Source organism: Eurypyga helias, unplaced genomic scaffold (genome assembly GCF_000690775.1).
Source record: "Eurypyga helias isolate BGI_N326 unplaced genomic scaffold, ASM69077v1 scaffold26683, whole genome shotgun sequence".
Taxonomy (NCBI): domain Eukaryota; kingdom Metazoa; phylum Chordata; class Aves; order Eurypygiformes; family Eurypygidae; genus Eurypyga; species Eurypyga helias.
The window spans coordinates 3161-18252 of record NW_010240968.1 but is presented as its reverse complement, the minus strand read 5'-3'; the positions used below and the strand labels follow the sequence as shown (position 1 = coordinate 18252).

At 41.7% G+C, this 15092-nt stretch overlaps 1 protein-coding gene across 1 annotated transcript in view; it reads right to left on the bottom strand.

Annotated features, from left to right (window-relative positions):
- Nucleotides 1–1083: 1083 nt before the first annotated feature.
- Nucleotides 1084–15092, bottom strand: part of EXPH5 (exophilin 5) — a gene marked incomplete at its 5' end in the record, with an annotated part of 15761 nt that continues 1752 nt past the window's right edge. The window contains 4 exons of the mRNA XM_010148614.1: nucleotides 1084–6419; nucleotides 8339–8465; nucleotides 10051–10099; nucleotides 14552–14696. Coding sequence (XP_010146916.1) covers nucleotides 1084–6419; nucleotides 8339–8465; nucleotides 10051–10099; nucleotides 14552–14696 — 5657 coding nt within the window. The remainder of the gene's footprint in view (nucleotides 6420–8338; nucleotides 8466–10050; nucleotides 10100–14551; nucleotides 14697–15092) is intronic.

Sequence of the window (15092 nt, the reverse complement as noted above, 5' to 3'; positions counted from 1 at the left end):
GGGGGCGCCCCGGCGGCTGCCGCTGCCTCACCCTGAGACTGGCAGAGCAGAGAGGCAGACGGAGAACCTAGGGATGTAACGAGCTGTATTGGATACGGCTGCTTCCCACTATTAGGACAACTTGGGATTCAACCTATGAGGGTTAAATAGGAAATAAATAGGGTAAATCTTTTTACATTTTTCATGGTTTAAAGTGGCGGATTAATAATCCAAATTGACCTGTTCCTAAATCAAAGGTGGAAATCTGGCCGTTCACCTCAACTGGAACCGAAGCTTCTGCTGGTTATCAACCTCCCATGTCTGCAAAGCAGATTTCCATGCTCAGCTGGGGTTCTTAACATCCTCGGGAGTTTCAGTGAGGTTTCCAGCCCTGTGCCCTTTGCTGAGCTGTTTCCCATGCACAAGCAGCACTCCTGTAACTCACATTGCTCACTGCTCTTGCCATGCTCAAGAGAAAAATCCCGGTGTGGAACCCGCCTCAACTGCAAGGCAGAACATAGGCCACCAGGGACATGGCTGCTACGCTTCCCAGGAATGCAGAACATTCATACAGAATACACTGTATAAATCAAACAGGTTTTGTTTTGTGGCGGTGTTTGTTGGATGGGGTGGATTGACATTATCACGCTTGATCTGGTAAATGAGGAAAATTGGAGAAGCAGCAATTTATCAGCAACATAACCTCTTGGTTTTCTTTTAAGTCTTGTAAGAAAAAGTAGCTCAAGCTAGAACTTATCCATTCCAGCACTGTGTAGCTGGCAAGAGCCTGAGCCATTGCTTGCTGACTCAGAGGAAAGCCATCTCTGGAGTTACACTGCCCAAAGCTCCACAGCTGTTTACCTTCTATTATTCTGGGAAGGGATTTTTTAACATTATTTTTCCCTGTTAGGAGAAACAACAATGCTGAAGCCATGTACTTAATACAAAAGTCAAATGCTCAGCTAACATAACATACTAACTTCTTTAAAACCAATGAAGTTGTACCAATTTATAGCAGCACAAGAACTGGCTCCAAGCATTTTACATGTTTCAGCCTGCCCAGAAACTCCCGAGCTATCGTGCCATCTGAGTACCACGGGCCTTTCATAGCTCTGATTCTTTATCTATCTCATCTAGGTAGTATTCATCATCGGTGGTCGTATCACTGTCTGAGTCCGAATAAGCTGCTGGGTCTTCCCGATAGATATCAGTCGGCTCTCCGGGGGATGAAGCAGCGGATGACATCATGCTCCCGGCAGAACCTGAGCTCAAAAGCTCAGCCCTGTTTACAGCCTGGGTCTCCCCATCTCTGAGAGCACCAGGGTTATTAAGAAGACAAGGTCTCCATAATCGCCCTTCTGTGAGTGACCTTTTGATATTTTCCAGGAAAGCCAACTGTTGTTCTTTGCCAAATATACCAAATTCAACAGAAGGATACATGAAATTTCCAGTGCTGTAACATTTTTCACCATCTGATGCCCAGTTTTCGTTTTCATCACAGGACAACAGCTCCGAGTAAGATTTAAATCTCTTCCCATGTATACCATCTTTTGGTAAAATATTGCTTCCAGAGGCAAAGGTCTCATGGGAATCTCGAGCACAAAGACTCTCAGAAAGGTGACGCTCACGCTGACTTTTGGCGTGACTCTTGCACAACTGAGAGCTTCGCAAGTTAGCGTTTTTTAGGCTATCAGATGGAGGGGTGTTCTGACACTGACCAAGCGCTGGCTGGGAAGTGCCATTTTGCTCTGGACACCTGTCTGCCCGCAAGCAGCTATTTACGTACATGTTTGAGTTTTTGTCGGCTAAAAGCGGCAAGGGAGGACTGCAGGCACGACTGCTAGCTCTTTTTTTGTCACCACCCAGAGGGTCTGATGTAGTAGCGCTGGGAGAGACGGGCTGGCTTCTGTTTTCTAACTTCCGATCAAGTGTTTGGGAATTCTTGTTTCTTGTGCTCGCTGCTTTATCTGGAAATAGGGTTGTAAGACTGGGCCTATTTTCCACTTTCACTGTAGATTTTTTGGGACTGATGGCTTCCTTCTGAGTGTACAAGCTTGTAAAAGACCTCCAATTGGTGTTATTAACAAGCAAAGAAGGATCATTCTGATTTTCAGTCTTCTTATTCTCAGCTGTTCTTGGTCTTGGTGTATTCTTATCAGGGCCCAGATTGTGATTCTGATTTCCATTGTCCAACTGCAAGAATGGCTGATGGGAATCCGCTGAAGTCAGTGAGTCAAGGGACATGTCGACCTGTGGAGAAGTGGCACTTACATCATTCTGTGAAAAAATGTTACTGATGTGCGGCTTAGGGGGTAAATTTTTTCTTGAAAATTTTCGACTAGTTTTGTAAACAGCTGCCAGTTTATTTTTAATAGAAGGTCTGTTTTTTCTTTTTTCTATATCTTTGACCTTGTCTCTCATGCAGTCAGAGAGAAGCTTGTTCTCGTCTTCTGCACTCCGTGCTATCTTCTGATCGCCTGTAACTCTGAAGAGTTTATCTTTGCAGTTAATGGTCAGGCTGCCTTCACTGTGCCTCTCTGATTCGTGCAAATGATTATGATCTTTACCCACCTGAGAACTCTGTGAGGTTTTCTCTTTTTTAATTTCTGAATTATTTAATTCATCTGTCTCTGTGCTAACCACTTTGTCTAGCTGGAGTAATGGATCAGCACTGGGAGCTGTGCTTACCTCAGATGCTTTGTTCTGAGACTCTGAAAGCACTTTGCTACAAGAGTTTAAATCATTTGCATTTTTTCTTGAACTGTCAGCCCTCAACAGCAGTCCATTACATTTATTATTATACAGAGAGGTGTTTCGTTGTAGGAAATTTACTTTCTGTTTGACTTGGGTACTATCCCTGTACGTGTCTTCCGCAGAAGGAAGTGGCACGTCAGCACGCTTTGTGTTACTGTTCCTTCCAAGGAAACGCTTCTGTCCTGGGTGGGAGAGTAAACTGTTCAGGTTTTTATTGGTATTCGCTTTAGGGACCTTACAGATGTTTTCAGAATTTCCCTTCTGTATGTTTTTATTTGTTGCAGTTGAAGGGTTCTCGGAACCTCTGCCTGGCTTGGGAGGGGTTGATAAAGTGGACATTAGTGGTGTGGCTGTTTGTAAAATTTCCTTCTTCTCTTTTAGACATATTTCTGTATTTTGACTCCTTGAAGCATCAGAAATGGCCTTATCTGACTTAGCCACTAATGCAGTGCATTGTGGACCACCAAAAGATTGTGGACCACCTTTTGCCACCATGTCAGAAAGCACATTTTCTGCTAATGAGAGCCCTGCTGATCTATCTTTCCCGTTATGTACCACACTCACCGACTCTGAAGTACGCATCTTCTCAGAGCTAGGAGGTAAGTGGGAATTCTCTTTTTCACTATCAACACCAGTTCCTGAGTTCTGAGGTGTGACCAGAGCTGGAGGCACTAGGTCAGAGGAATTTGAAGGCACCTCTTTTTCCAGAGTACTGGGGAAAACCTCATTTGCTAAACTCACATGACCTTCATTTTTCTTGTTTCGTACTCTTGGTGACTGAGCATTTTCTTTGGGACAAGGTAAATCTGCATCCTCTGGATTATCTCTAAAGAGGTTACAAAATGTTCTTGAATGTCTCCGTGGTAACGTGTAATAAATTGAAACTAGTTCATGATACTTGATGTGATCTTCATCAACACAAACTGTAAATGTGCTTGTAGTTTTGTATTTCTGCAAAAAATTTCCCCTCTCCTTACTGTCTGAAAACACAGAGGACTCTGTTCTGCTCAGATGCTTACAGCTGTCTCTCAGTTCAACTGAGGTACTACTACTTACTGAATCATTAGGACTTTCAGTTAAAGGGCTGGGGTAATCTTTGTTATTTGTAGCAGCATTTAATGACCCTGACGCTAAAAAGGAATGTTTTGAGTCTATATCAGACACATCTCTCTGATTAGAACAAAAGGCATCAGCTCTGTGTGGAGTTTCAGACCTTAAACCACCACACATTGTTCTACTTTCTCTAGGTAAAGAGATGGGGGTGTCTGACATAATACTGCCAGCAATGCTAGCTGATTTTCTAGGCAAAGTGTAATAAATAACGAGTGGGTCAGGAGATTTGAGGCTGTTTCTGCCTGGGGAGCCAGTAACGCTGCAGCTACTGGTATGTCTCAGCAAGCTGTCTTGCTTGTGAAGCCTTTCAATACGAGGTGAATTACTCCTTATTTTTTCTCTTTCTTTTTCAAGGCAAAAATAACTTAAACTATGTTCAGAGGTCTTGGGGTCTCCATCAAAGCCATGCATACAGATATTTCCAGAATTCCCATTTGGTGGAGAACTAGTAGTGCATTGTCTGTTACAGTCCTTAGTAACTAAAGTGCTTGTATTTTGCAGCGTCTTCTGTGAAATCTTTTTGGTGAAACCTATTCTGCTCACTTGAGCTGTTTTTCCACCTTCTGCTTGAGCTTCAGTAACTGTGCAGTTTACCGAAGAGCCTGTTACTGTTCCTAAACACTTAGAATTGTCTTTATGAGAAAGTGCTTGTGGAGAGCTTTGCGAGGAGCTAGATGAACGTTCAGGAGGACAGGACAACGTGCCTTGGCAGTTTGTTAATTTTTCAGTGGCTGGAGCAGAGGCAACATTCAGCAGTGCGGACTGTCTCTTTGGAGGAGGTTGGTTAACGGCTTGTACACTTCGATCATCCTGTTTGATGTTCTCTCTTTTTGCTGCATAAAGAGTATGATTCCATTCTTTCCAACTTGGAAAAGAAGTTTCTTTCCTGCTCCCATCAGCTGGTGAAATACAGGGAGGCTGACTGAACACACCGTTGGGGGGGCAATCGTTTTCCTTCATCTGTACATTTCTTTTATCACTGCTTGATGTATACATTTTTGCAGCATCTCCTCTGGCAGTGACTTGGGTTTGCCTCTTTGGTCTCATCGTGTTAAAGAGAGATGCATCGCTTTGCAACATGGCAGAAGCAGGGCTGTTAGAGGGGAAGCTCTGGGTGTTGACGTAGTTTGTATCTGCTTGTTGAGAAAGGGACTGCATGTCTTCATCCGGCAGTTTCACACCTTCAACCCTTTCTACTTGTGTAAAGTCTGCCTTAGTACTTCTTTGGGTAACACTGACTGAATTCCTGTTCAGTCCTATAGCTTTTGTTTGGTCCTTCGAATTAGGAAAGACCGACTCATCAGTTCTGGCGCTAGATGAAGACACTGAAGAGTTACAACTTAGCCAAGGCTGACAGCCCTCGGTGAATTCCGAAAAAGTTCTACTTGCACTTCTTGTTATCCTTTTGATGTTTGTATTTTCTGGAGAATACACATGAAAATCGTTTTGCAGGCGCTGTGAAACAAACTTGGCATTCTTTGTATGTGCCCACTGCTGATCATTTAAATTGGCCATAATCACTTCCAAGCTGGCATCAGGGGAAATAAACACTTCGTCACTGTAGTACTGAGGAATATCAGCCCAAGAAGGATAGCTGTCTTTTTTTCCATACAGAGAATTGTTTTGGTTTGCATACAACTTGCCATGAGAAGTATCTCTGTAGTAGGATCTAGAGAGACTGTTTTCTGATTTGTACAATGGATAATTTTCCCAGTTATCAAAGGGCAACGGAGAAGCAGCTTTGTCTGGGCAACTAACCCTACTAAAGCAACTACTGCTTGAAACAGACCTTCTGTAGTGGTGTTTTGAGTGGAAACACGCATATTGCTTGGTTTCTTGCAAAGAGCTAGGATATCTACCATGGTCTGTAGCACGAAACTCCATCAGTGATTGGGTTCTAAACATTTTTTCTTGAGTTGGCGTTTGTCCAGGAGTGTCCGGTGTGTTGTTCCATACAATAGAAGACAGAGGAATTCTCTTTGGGTTCTGACGACCAAACCTTGGTACAAAACCATTGATGCTCTCCCTTGTCAGCGAATGCTGTAAGCTAGATGCTGACAGCTGGTCAGAAGATCCTGATGATGGACATCTCTGAAGGGAACATACAGAGTAGCTTCTGCCAGCTGTATTCCTGTTCATACACCTCTTGTGCCTAAATCCACTGTTCTGCGTTATGGAAGGAGGATATAAGCTACCTTCTGAAGACCGTCCAAAAGAAGCAGAAGACAGTCTGTTGCTGAGCAGATGAGGATTTCCATCAACAGGATCACTATATTTGTACTCATCTTGAAAGGCTGTTTGATGCCAGTTTATATAAGCATTGTGTAATTTCCTTGGTCTGATGAAAATCCTGTGTTCATCTTTGGCTCTTATTGTTCTCAGTCCATCTGGGAAAAATGTGCTAGGCATGTCACTCCAGTCATTTCTGTGTTGCCCCCTTCTAGCAGTCAGCCTCTTTGAAGTGGGGAATGCACTACTGTATTGGACATTTGATGCACTGCTGGTAGATACTGTCCTGTCCAATAGGTCTTGGGCTTGTTCCTGGGCCAGCTGGTCATCCAGATCATTTAGAACTGCACAGAAAAAAAAAAGATAATCGGTTTTGTTTTCTTTAACAATCTTCTGACTATTCATGTTAAGAAGTTTCATGTACTACATTCATAATCAGAACTGGTTTTGAAAGGAGTCATCTTCCCAGCATTCAAAATCCCTCCCATTCCACACATTCTTCCTCCACAGGACCTTTCAGCGGTCACCCATTATGACTACAAGGAAAAAAATGTGCCTCTCCATGACTGATCCTAAACCTGCTCTTTATGTAAATGTTAGTCTTTATGCTATTTAAAAGAAAAACAAAACAATTGGAAGTCTGAATTCTTACTCACACACTATGTATGCGTGTGTGTGTATGTGTAAACATTCCACTTCCAGTTTGTAAGCAAAAATCCCTGGAAAGAACTCGCTAGGGAGAGATCCAAACATGGATCTTTCTGTGTGTTCACAAAGCAGTTATGATGTAACTGTAAGAAAATACAAAATCCTGAAAACATTCAAACAAGCATATTCTGTAGCCTGGCATGTCCACCATTTGTTCACCATTCATTCATTCATCAAAGAGGTTCTCCACTAAATTGTAGCTTATTACTTTAAAATGAGCCCTGAAAATGGCTTTTTCTAGGTAAAAAAGGGATAATGAACTAGCTAGGAACCTGTGATTCATTTTAGCAACAAAGCTGTATTTATACATCTAGACAGTCTCACGAACTGGAATTAAACACTATACAGCTCAGATAACCAAGATATTCAGTTGTAAGACTAAGAGACAGCAAGGCGTTTAAAATATTTTTATTGCCAGAATGAATTATGCCTTCGCTAATTGTATTATTCTTGTATTTTGAAAGTAGCACAGGTAAGATATAAATAGAAATGGATATGGCTGCTTTGTTCCAGCATTTCCTAATCCATTTACATAAAAAAGACAGCGTGATCAGCCATTACAGACCTGTGTTAGTCGTACAGAATCATTAAGAAAGCATTGCGAGGTATGTATCATTGGAATAAAAGGTGATACAAAGGTACAAAATTTTTCCATTTTTCTAACTCTCTCTTCAGCACAGAAGAGAGAAGATTCCTGAAAGAGTCTGTTTAGAACAAGAAAACAAGCAAGTTTTTTCAAAGTCTCCCATTTGGAGGACATCTGCCAAGCTATGTACAGTTTTTCTCTGTCAATGGGCAAGTGTGCACAGTTATGGCTGACACCCAAGAGCAACGTGAGTTTCAGAAGAACCTCTGTCCACCACGCAGCACTCTCCTCTTCCAGCACTGTTGGCTTACCCACCGCTTCCCATTCGTGCTTTCAGTCTGTGATCTCTTGCCATTTTGGGTGATAGAAAGTAATATTCATGGACCTTTTCCTGCATAGATCTGTGAAAGTTTAGGGAAGAACACTTCTGTGCTCCTATAGTTTGTGGCTGGTCTTGCCTCGCTTCTCAGCAATGAGAAAAAAACCCCAAAGTACCACCAACTTTCAACTGGTTCTATAAGGGCTCTCAGAAAGCAAACTGAATGCTCTAACACCACTTGCTTTTGTGGTTTAAGGCTTTAGAATTCATAAAACAAGGACCAGTAATTCATTATCAAAATTATGCATGCAGGAAACCAGGATGAAATTCTTCTCACATCTGTCTGTATCTAAAGGATGCAACACATGCTCCTGTCAGAATCAGCAGAGAGAAATGTACGCTTTTAAGGTGTGATTCTTCTGAACTGGATCAGTATAAGATGACATGCACTCTAAGCATGACACAACTTGAAGTCAGTGTCAGAGTAGACATTCTGCTGTCAGACGAAGCCAGCAAAAATTCGCCACTAAGCTAGAAAGTAACGAGCCATATCGTTACAGCCTATGCTTCCGCAGAAAATTCCCTGAAACCAGTCACTACAGTCACTTCTGGTAACAACAATATCAGACAAAGTAAGGGCAGACACTTACCACTGAAAAACTCCTTCTCTAGCTGTTCATTCCACTCCTGTGTAGTCTTCTCCATCATTTCACTTTGGTTTGCATCAAAACACTGACCACTTGTTTCAGTTGACATTGGGGAATTACATATTTCAGCCTGTTAAAATTGTAAGGCAACATGATTTTAGTTCTACACGTGGGTTCAAATCACGTTTCACATGTCACATCACAAATTGTGTCACCAGTCACAGAGGTCAGTAAAATCTTTGTGGGTCCATTAATTACTGTATTATTAAAATATACAACAGGATTGTAAAGTTGCATGCATTTTAGAGACTTGTATGTATGTAATAAGGAGATTTGCTCATCTTATCCTCATACTGTAGCATGGTTTGGATACATGAGTTATAATGACCTTATAAGAAGTGGCATAGTTTACTTATTTTCTCCATACTCATCCGCATTGCACGTATCTCTTAATTCAGATTTTCCTAATCGCGTGTTCCTTGACTAGCACATTTTAAAATTCACACACTGACCTTCGAACGGAGATTTAATAATTTAACACCACGGTCAGTTTTCATATTGCAAGGCAGCACTGAAGGGAGCTGTGATAAATTACCTCAGCAGTGGGGAAATGTCCTCCTATTCCCCATCTGAGTTCAGTTTACATGTTAAGCTGGAGAGGTTCCTACCCCACCCATATTTCTCTCAGCTCACAATCTCAGATGGTGTAATTGCTGACAACTGCTGAACTGCTGATTTATTTTAGATGAGGCTCTTCCTCCTTGTTTCTTTTCTTTAATAAAAAAACAAACCACTTTTTAGTCCTCAATATTCATAATATTTTTCTTGTCTAGCTATAATAGTCTTTTTATATAATAGGCCGGATTCTCTGGTCTTTGTCCAGTCATATATTAATATAGATTATCCTTTTGTTTTTGGAATATGAGAGAAGGGAGGTGGCCAATTTACCTCCTCTATAACTTTGATTATATACTGTATACCTTCTTATTCCCCTCTGTGGTTATACCACACAATTGAAGAGGAGGAAAGACACGTTAGTAATACAGGGCAATAAAGTAATTAAAATAGCAAATATCATCCTTGGAGGAAATCTGTTTATTTCAACAGCATGCACTTAAATTTACATCAGAAATAAATCTGTTCTTTCATCCTTAAATTGAGCTTGTGCTTAGAAAATGGAACGTTCAGCCAAAAAATAATTTTCTACTGTCAAAATTTACATTTACATGGTAATTCTGCACATGGCAATACTGCAGAAGAGGCTCTAGCTTACTGCCTGCCCAAGTCAGCTACTTTTTTCCATCCTTGCAGAGCTACTCTTTTCCATCCTTGCACAAATGAAAAGACAAAGTAAATACACTAGATCATTATTTGTTGAGTTTTGACCTATTTGCAGGTTGGTTACAGTTGCCAAAATATGGGAGGCTTTTGGCCTAGGAAATTATCTATACAACTATTCGACAGAACTGAAACCTGATCAGAGCTAGGCTTTGGGCTTACCTAGGGCAGCTTTGCACTTGTATAGTTAAGAGCGCAAGCTCATTCTACTGCATCCAACAGATTCACAACCCAGACTTTTTACTCAGTGTTTAAAACAAGAACCGCAGTAATACTGCTCAAACAGGCGTAGTATCAACAGCCTAAACAAAGGGAACTGGTTTTTGAAAAATCTGTGGTTTAAACAGTACTGACAATAAAGTTGATAAGCTCCTTACCGTTGCCATTTCTTCCACTTTCGATGATGGGCGAGCACAACTGTCATATCTGTAGGCAGAAGGATTTACATGTTGGCTTTGAAAAGGAACATGATGTCATTTTACCAGGTAGTAAGTACCCAGCAGTTTAACAACTAGTGAGAAGCATCTGAAAAACAGACTGCTCTGTGAAGAACCCACCCTTTCCACCCCCCTCCCAGAAAAATCCTGCTAACGAAAACATGCTGTGGGAATGTACCATTCAGTTTGACCCCGTCAGCTTGCAAATGTCGTAGCTGCACAGCCAACCATGAACGCAACATCTCAGTGTCTGCAACAGCCATGAAGTAATTGTTACAATCCAACATTACGATAAGATGGTATTACTTCCTTTTCAAAACGACAATAATTTAGTAGGCACTACGAATAGCCCAAGTTAACTACTTGTAAATCTGTAGGTGGCTTGCACCTGCAATTCTGTTGGTTTTCTCTTCCATTTCACCCTGCTCAGACTCAGAGCTGTGCTTTGCCCCTGAGAAGGAGGAGAGATGGCAGATTGTTTTCGGTGTGAACTTTGGAACTTGCTGCTAGTCACCCGAAAGAGCCTTTATTTACTGATTTTTAAACATGATAGAAGGCTCTGCGGCTATACAGGGCTGCAAGGGCTGGGCAGAGAACTGGCTAGAGTGTCTGCCTGTGAGTAATGCAGTGGTTAGACCAAGACGAGAAGCTCTGAACATAAAAGGTATTCTGTTCCACAAGGTGACTTGCAGACATACAAATACAAAATAAACTAAGGAAACAAGAACAGGGCTTGACTTCATGGAGTCTATTCAGTTTGCAGATCCCTATTTACAACTAAGCAAACTCCGTCTCTTCAAATGCCCCAAAGGACATGTCGCTCAGCTTGTGCTTATTGCCAGTTCTTCCTTGTCTCAGACACTGCTTTTTCCCACGAATTCTTGAGAGAAAGTGAAGTAGGGAAAGACAGTCTGCTCAGTCCTGTTTGTCTCAGTCTTTCTGAATGACCTTCTTCTTAGGCTCTTAAAACCTTCCTGTGCTCAGGTAGACTACTTTATTGTGCTTCAACAGCAAGTATGAACCGGCTCCTTGGCAGGTTCTTTGTGGCCCAGCCTTTCCTCCTGAAGTGCTTTGTCATTTGTTTGCAATGTGCTCGCAGGCAGGGAAGAACAGTTGAAAGGTGCAATTTGTTTTTGCTTCTGTAATTGTGAACTGTAAAACCAGGATTCCTCTCTGACATGGGGTCCAACTGAAACCAAAGGCAACAAGCCTGTTGACCTCAGTGGGCTTAGGATCTGGGCAGACAATCTGAATCAAAAATTCCTACTTTTTCCTTGTAGCACTAAATATGATCAGCCATTAATTCAGTGGGTTATGAAGTTTACAGAATCAGGATTCGGGGATGTATGTAGCTCTTCCTTTAAGCTAAAATAAAGCTGAATATGCTTTGATGCTTCTACAACAAATTAAGAATGAAACCTATGTTTCCGAGATTTTACGATGATTTCCTGCAAGCCAAATTCAATGAAATCCCGTGGGTTAGCAAGCTGCCTTAATTTTAATTATATGCATAATAAAAATGTAAAAGCTTTGTAAGAAGCTCTCTTCAGCTTTACCGTGCAAAGCCGCTCTACGGTTCTCCCCACTCAGTGCTGTGCTGGGTGTTGCATTAATTGCTCCTTGCAATGCAGCTACATGAAGTAGACATGTTAGAAATGTCTTCTGATAGTCTAGGCAAAAATTAAATTTTCATTTGCATCTCTGGCACTATTCTAAATTCCTCCATGTCTTTGTTGTCACTGTTCTTTCAGAAGTAACTGACCACTGCATCCTGCTTTATTTTCCTCCCTGCCAACTCACCCAAAGTTATTTTGATCTTTTCCTTGTGCCAATCCCCCCACTTCTCAAACTGCCTCATTCTTTTTTTCTGAACTCTTTTAAGTTTTTCAGCATTTCAAAATTAAAGTTTTGCTTACTTCCAGTGAAATATTGCTTAATTTTATGGAAAAAGTAATTCAGTTTCTTTTACGGTTAAGGCTATTGAGCAATGTTTACATTATTTTGCACACACATGCATGCACACAAACACACATACCCACAAACATTATCTGTTACTCATAAGCATAAAAGAAGCTAAATTACTGCTCAATTTCAGAAATATTTGCCATCAGAAAAATACTGCTCACTATGGAAAACAGGTTATAGTTTATACTTTTTCGCTTATATACGTATGTATCGTTTTTATGACAACTGAATGGAAGATTAAAAGATGAATCTACTTACTGCTATTGCTACTGGTAACCATAATAGCAATCCATTAACAAAATCTGCTGCGAATCAGTATTTTCACTGAGGCGCCTGTCTTCCCCCGGCCACCCCCGAGCTGCCTAATGTCAGAGTGTAATCCGTTTTCTTCTCTATTGCTCTGACCAGCACGACGTAAGAAGCCAGCTAAGCAACAAACACATAACTCAAATATGCTGAGAACACGATTAAACAGCATTTTTCACGCTTACGTATCAGAAAAGAATGAGGAATTCAAGCGCACCGCACACCTGTGAACCAAAAGCGATCAAACATTTCACTACCTTCAGACTACAGTTGCAAACCTTCTATTAGCATCTTCTGTATCTCCACATAAGCGTACTCTTTTTTGCAGCATCCATAATTTATTCTTGCAGCAAAACGCCACCGCAGCCGATGAAACTGTCTCTCCAGTACAGAAAGGACCCTCTAAACAGCCATTAATTATTTAGTTATTTAAAAGCTTCTGCCAGTGAGGCTTACTTACAGGATTTACAGTGCTGCCTCCTATTGTATTTCACTAGCTCTCCAAAATAACTCTACCTGGTGAGAGGCAGATTATTTCAGTGCTTTGTCTATGCATAAAGCAAACCACATGCCACGGCAACACCTAGAAGAGGGTGGGGGAAGTTTTCGACAGAGAGGCGTGACTAGAAAATGAAGCAATCAGCTCAGTTACACGTCAGGATCGACTTGTTTATTTTTCAAGCTGCGCTCGGGAAGAAATCAAAGGGATCTGAGCCTGAGAAAGGATAGATTTTCAGTGGAAAAGCCAGATAAACACATATTAGAAAGGCTGATGCAATGAGTAGGCCTGGTTTATTTTTTTTTTTTGCCTTCTCAAATTAAGAAACCATTCCAGTGCTTGGGTTGTACAGCACAGCCTAGACCTTTGCTCGTGCACCGCCTGCCTTAGCGTGCACCAGGATAAAGCGCCCTTGAAATCTGATTCTCGGTTACACAAGTGCCCCTTTATTCTGCGGGGAGGGCTGCGGTCTGGTGTTGATGTGTCCCAGCGTAAGGGGCATTACCATGTCACAGGGAAGAGGAGGGAGCAGATGACACGTATGGAGCAGTGTTAAAACCTTGCAGTTTTCTTTTACCAGTAAACATCCACAAAGCTAACCTCACGGCCTCTGTTCAAACCTCTCCTTAAATCTCCTTGTGCTTTGATACAAACACTCCACAATGGCAGGCTGCTGTGCTACAAAACCCGAGTATCAGACTAATCACCAGTTCTTTAGAGGCTTGCGTTCCCTGTCAGTGTCTATTATAGCTGTGCCTTGTCTTAGCGTCATGCCACCTAGGAGCCCCAGGCACGGACCAGAATACCAGCCCGAGACTCAAGGAGTGAAAATCAGCTCTTTGTGCCACAGATCTCGCAGCTTCATGCTTAGATTTCACAGCAGGGCACAATGCACCTTTACCTACAGTTGCCAGACCCAAGCAATACCCTGAGATGCACACAAAATAGTGTTTCACTTAGGTGTTACTGACATACAGGACCACACAGGCCGAAAGTTAGGAGAGAAGAGTCAGCCTAACTAGCCCGAGCGTAGCACCTCTCCCTCTGAACAGCAGCTTTCACGGTGGATGGCAAGGGAGAAGGATGCTCATGCGCTGCATGAGACCATTTTTGGTTCAGATTCAGTTGAAACCAAAGCCCTGACGAAACACTGGAGAGCTGCCCTGTTTGCCTGGCTAGAGCTAAAGCTAGAGCTGCAGGTCTGCCTCTAAGCTGCCTCTGGGCTAGAAATGGTGGGAATTGCTGCAGCAGAGCTGCCTGGGGCCAATATTCCCTGCCATGGCCTGGGAAAGCAACTTTTCCTGTTACATCACAGCCATAGGGCACCAGATCCCCATGCTCCTTACACCTTGTCCTCTTGAGGGGGAATTAAGTAGGATGTAGCTGCTGCTAAGTCCAGGGTCTTTCACACACTTTAAGCCTTTATGCAAGACCTGAGCAAAATACATTTAGCCAAGAGACTTTACCTACTACTTGCCACTTATTCCTCATTCTTCTGACACAGAACAGATAATCTCTCATTACATGACCAAGTAAAATCCCACTCTTCCCAGTGAGGTGAAAGGCAAGAGACTGGAAAAATAATTTTGACAAAGTTTTCTAAGCAAAACACAGAACAATTATTAAACTTTTTTAAAGCTGCAAATAATGTATGTTCTGATTATGGCTCACCGTGGTTCCTTCTGAGTCTGGTTTTTCCTTGATTTTCTAAAGGAAAAAAGCCAAGCAAAAGGTGATCTGAACCCAAGAAAGGAAGATGAAGTGTTCTTTTGTTCTTGAGGATTTGCGCAGGATGACATTTTAAGTTCTTTATGACCTAAAAATATTATTAAAAAATTAGTTTGTTTCAAGTTCTTACTAAATACAGCATTAAAATATACAGTAAAAGTTAGCCTTCATAAACAAATTTTATTTTGCTTACCTTTTATGCCAGGAATATCCAGTTTTATTGACATTTTTGGGCAGGCTATATGACATGCTGCTTTAATGACTAACTACAGGACTAAGAGAAAGACAAACAATTCTTTATAATGGGCTTCCCGTGGCCACTGGAGTACATTTTTTCTGCTACAAACAGCGTATCATAACTCTATTTTAAATGCAAGATGTCATGAATGATTTCTCTGAGAAGGTTATGATTTTATTTCTTCAAATGGACCATAAGCCTGGTCTGTCCCTAAAAGCAGCTGGCAATTGGTGTGAAGGAGAAGGT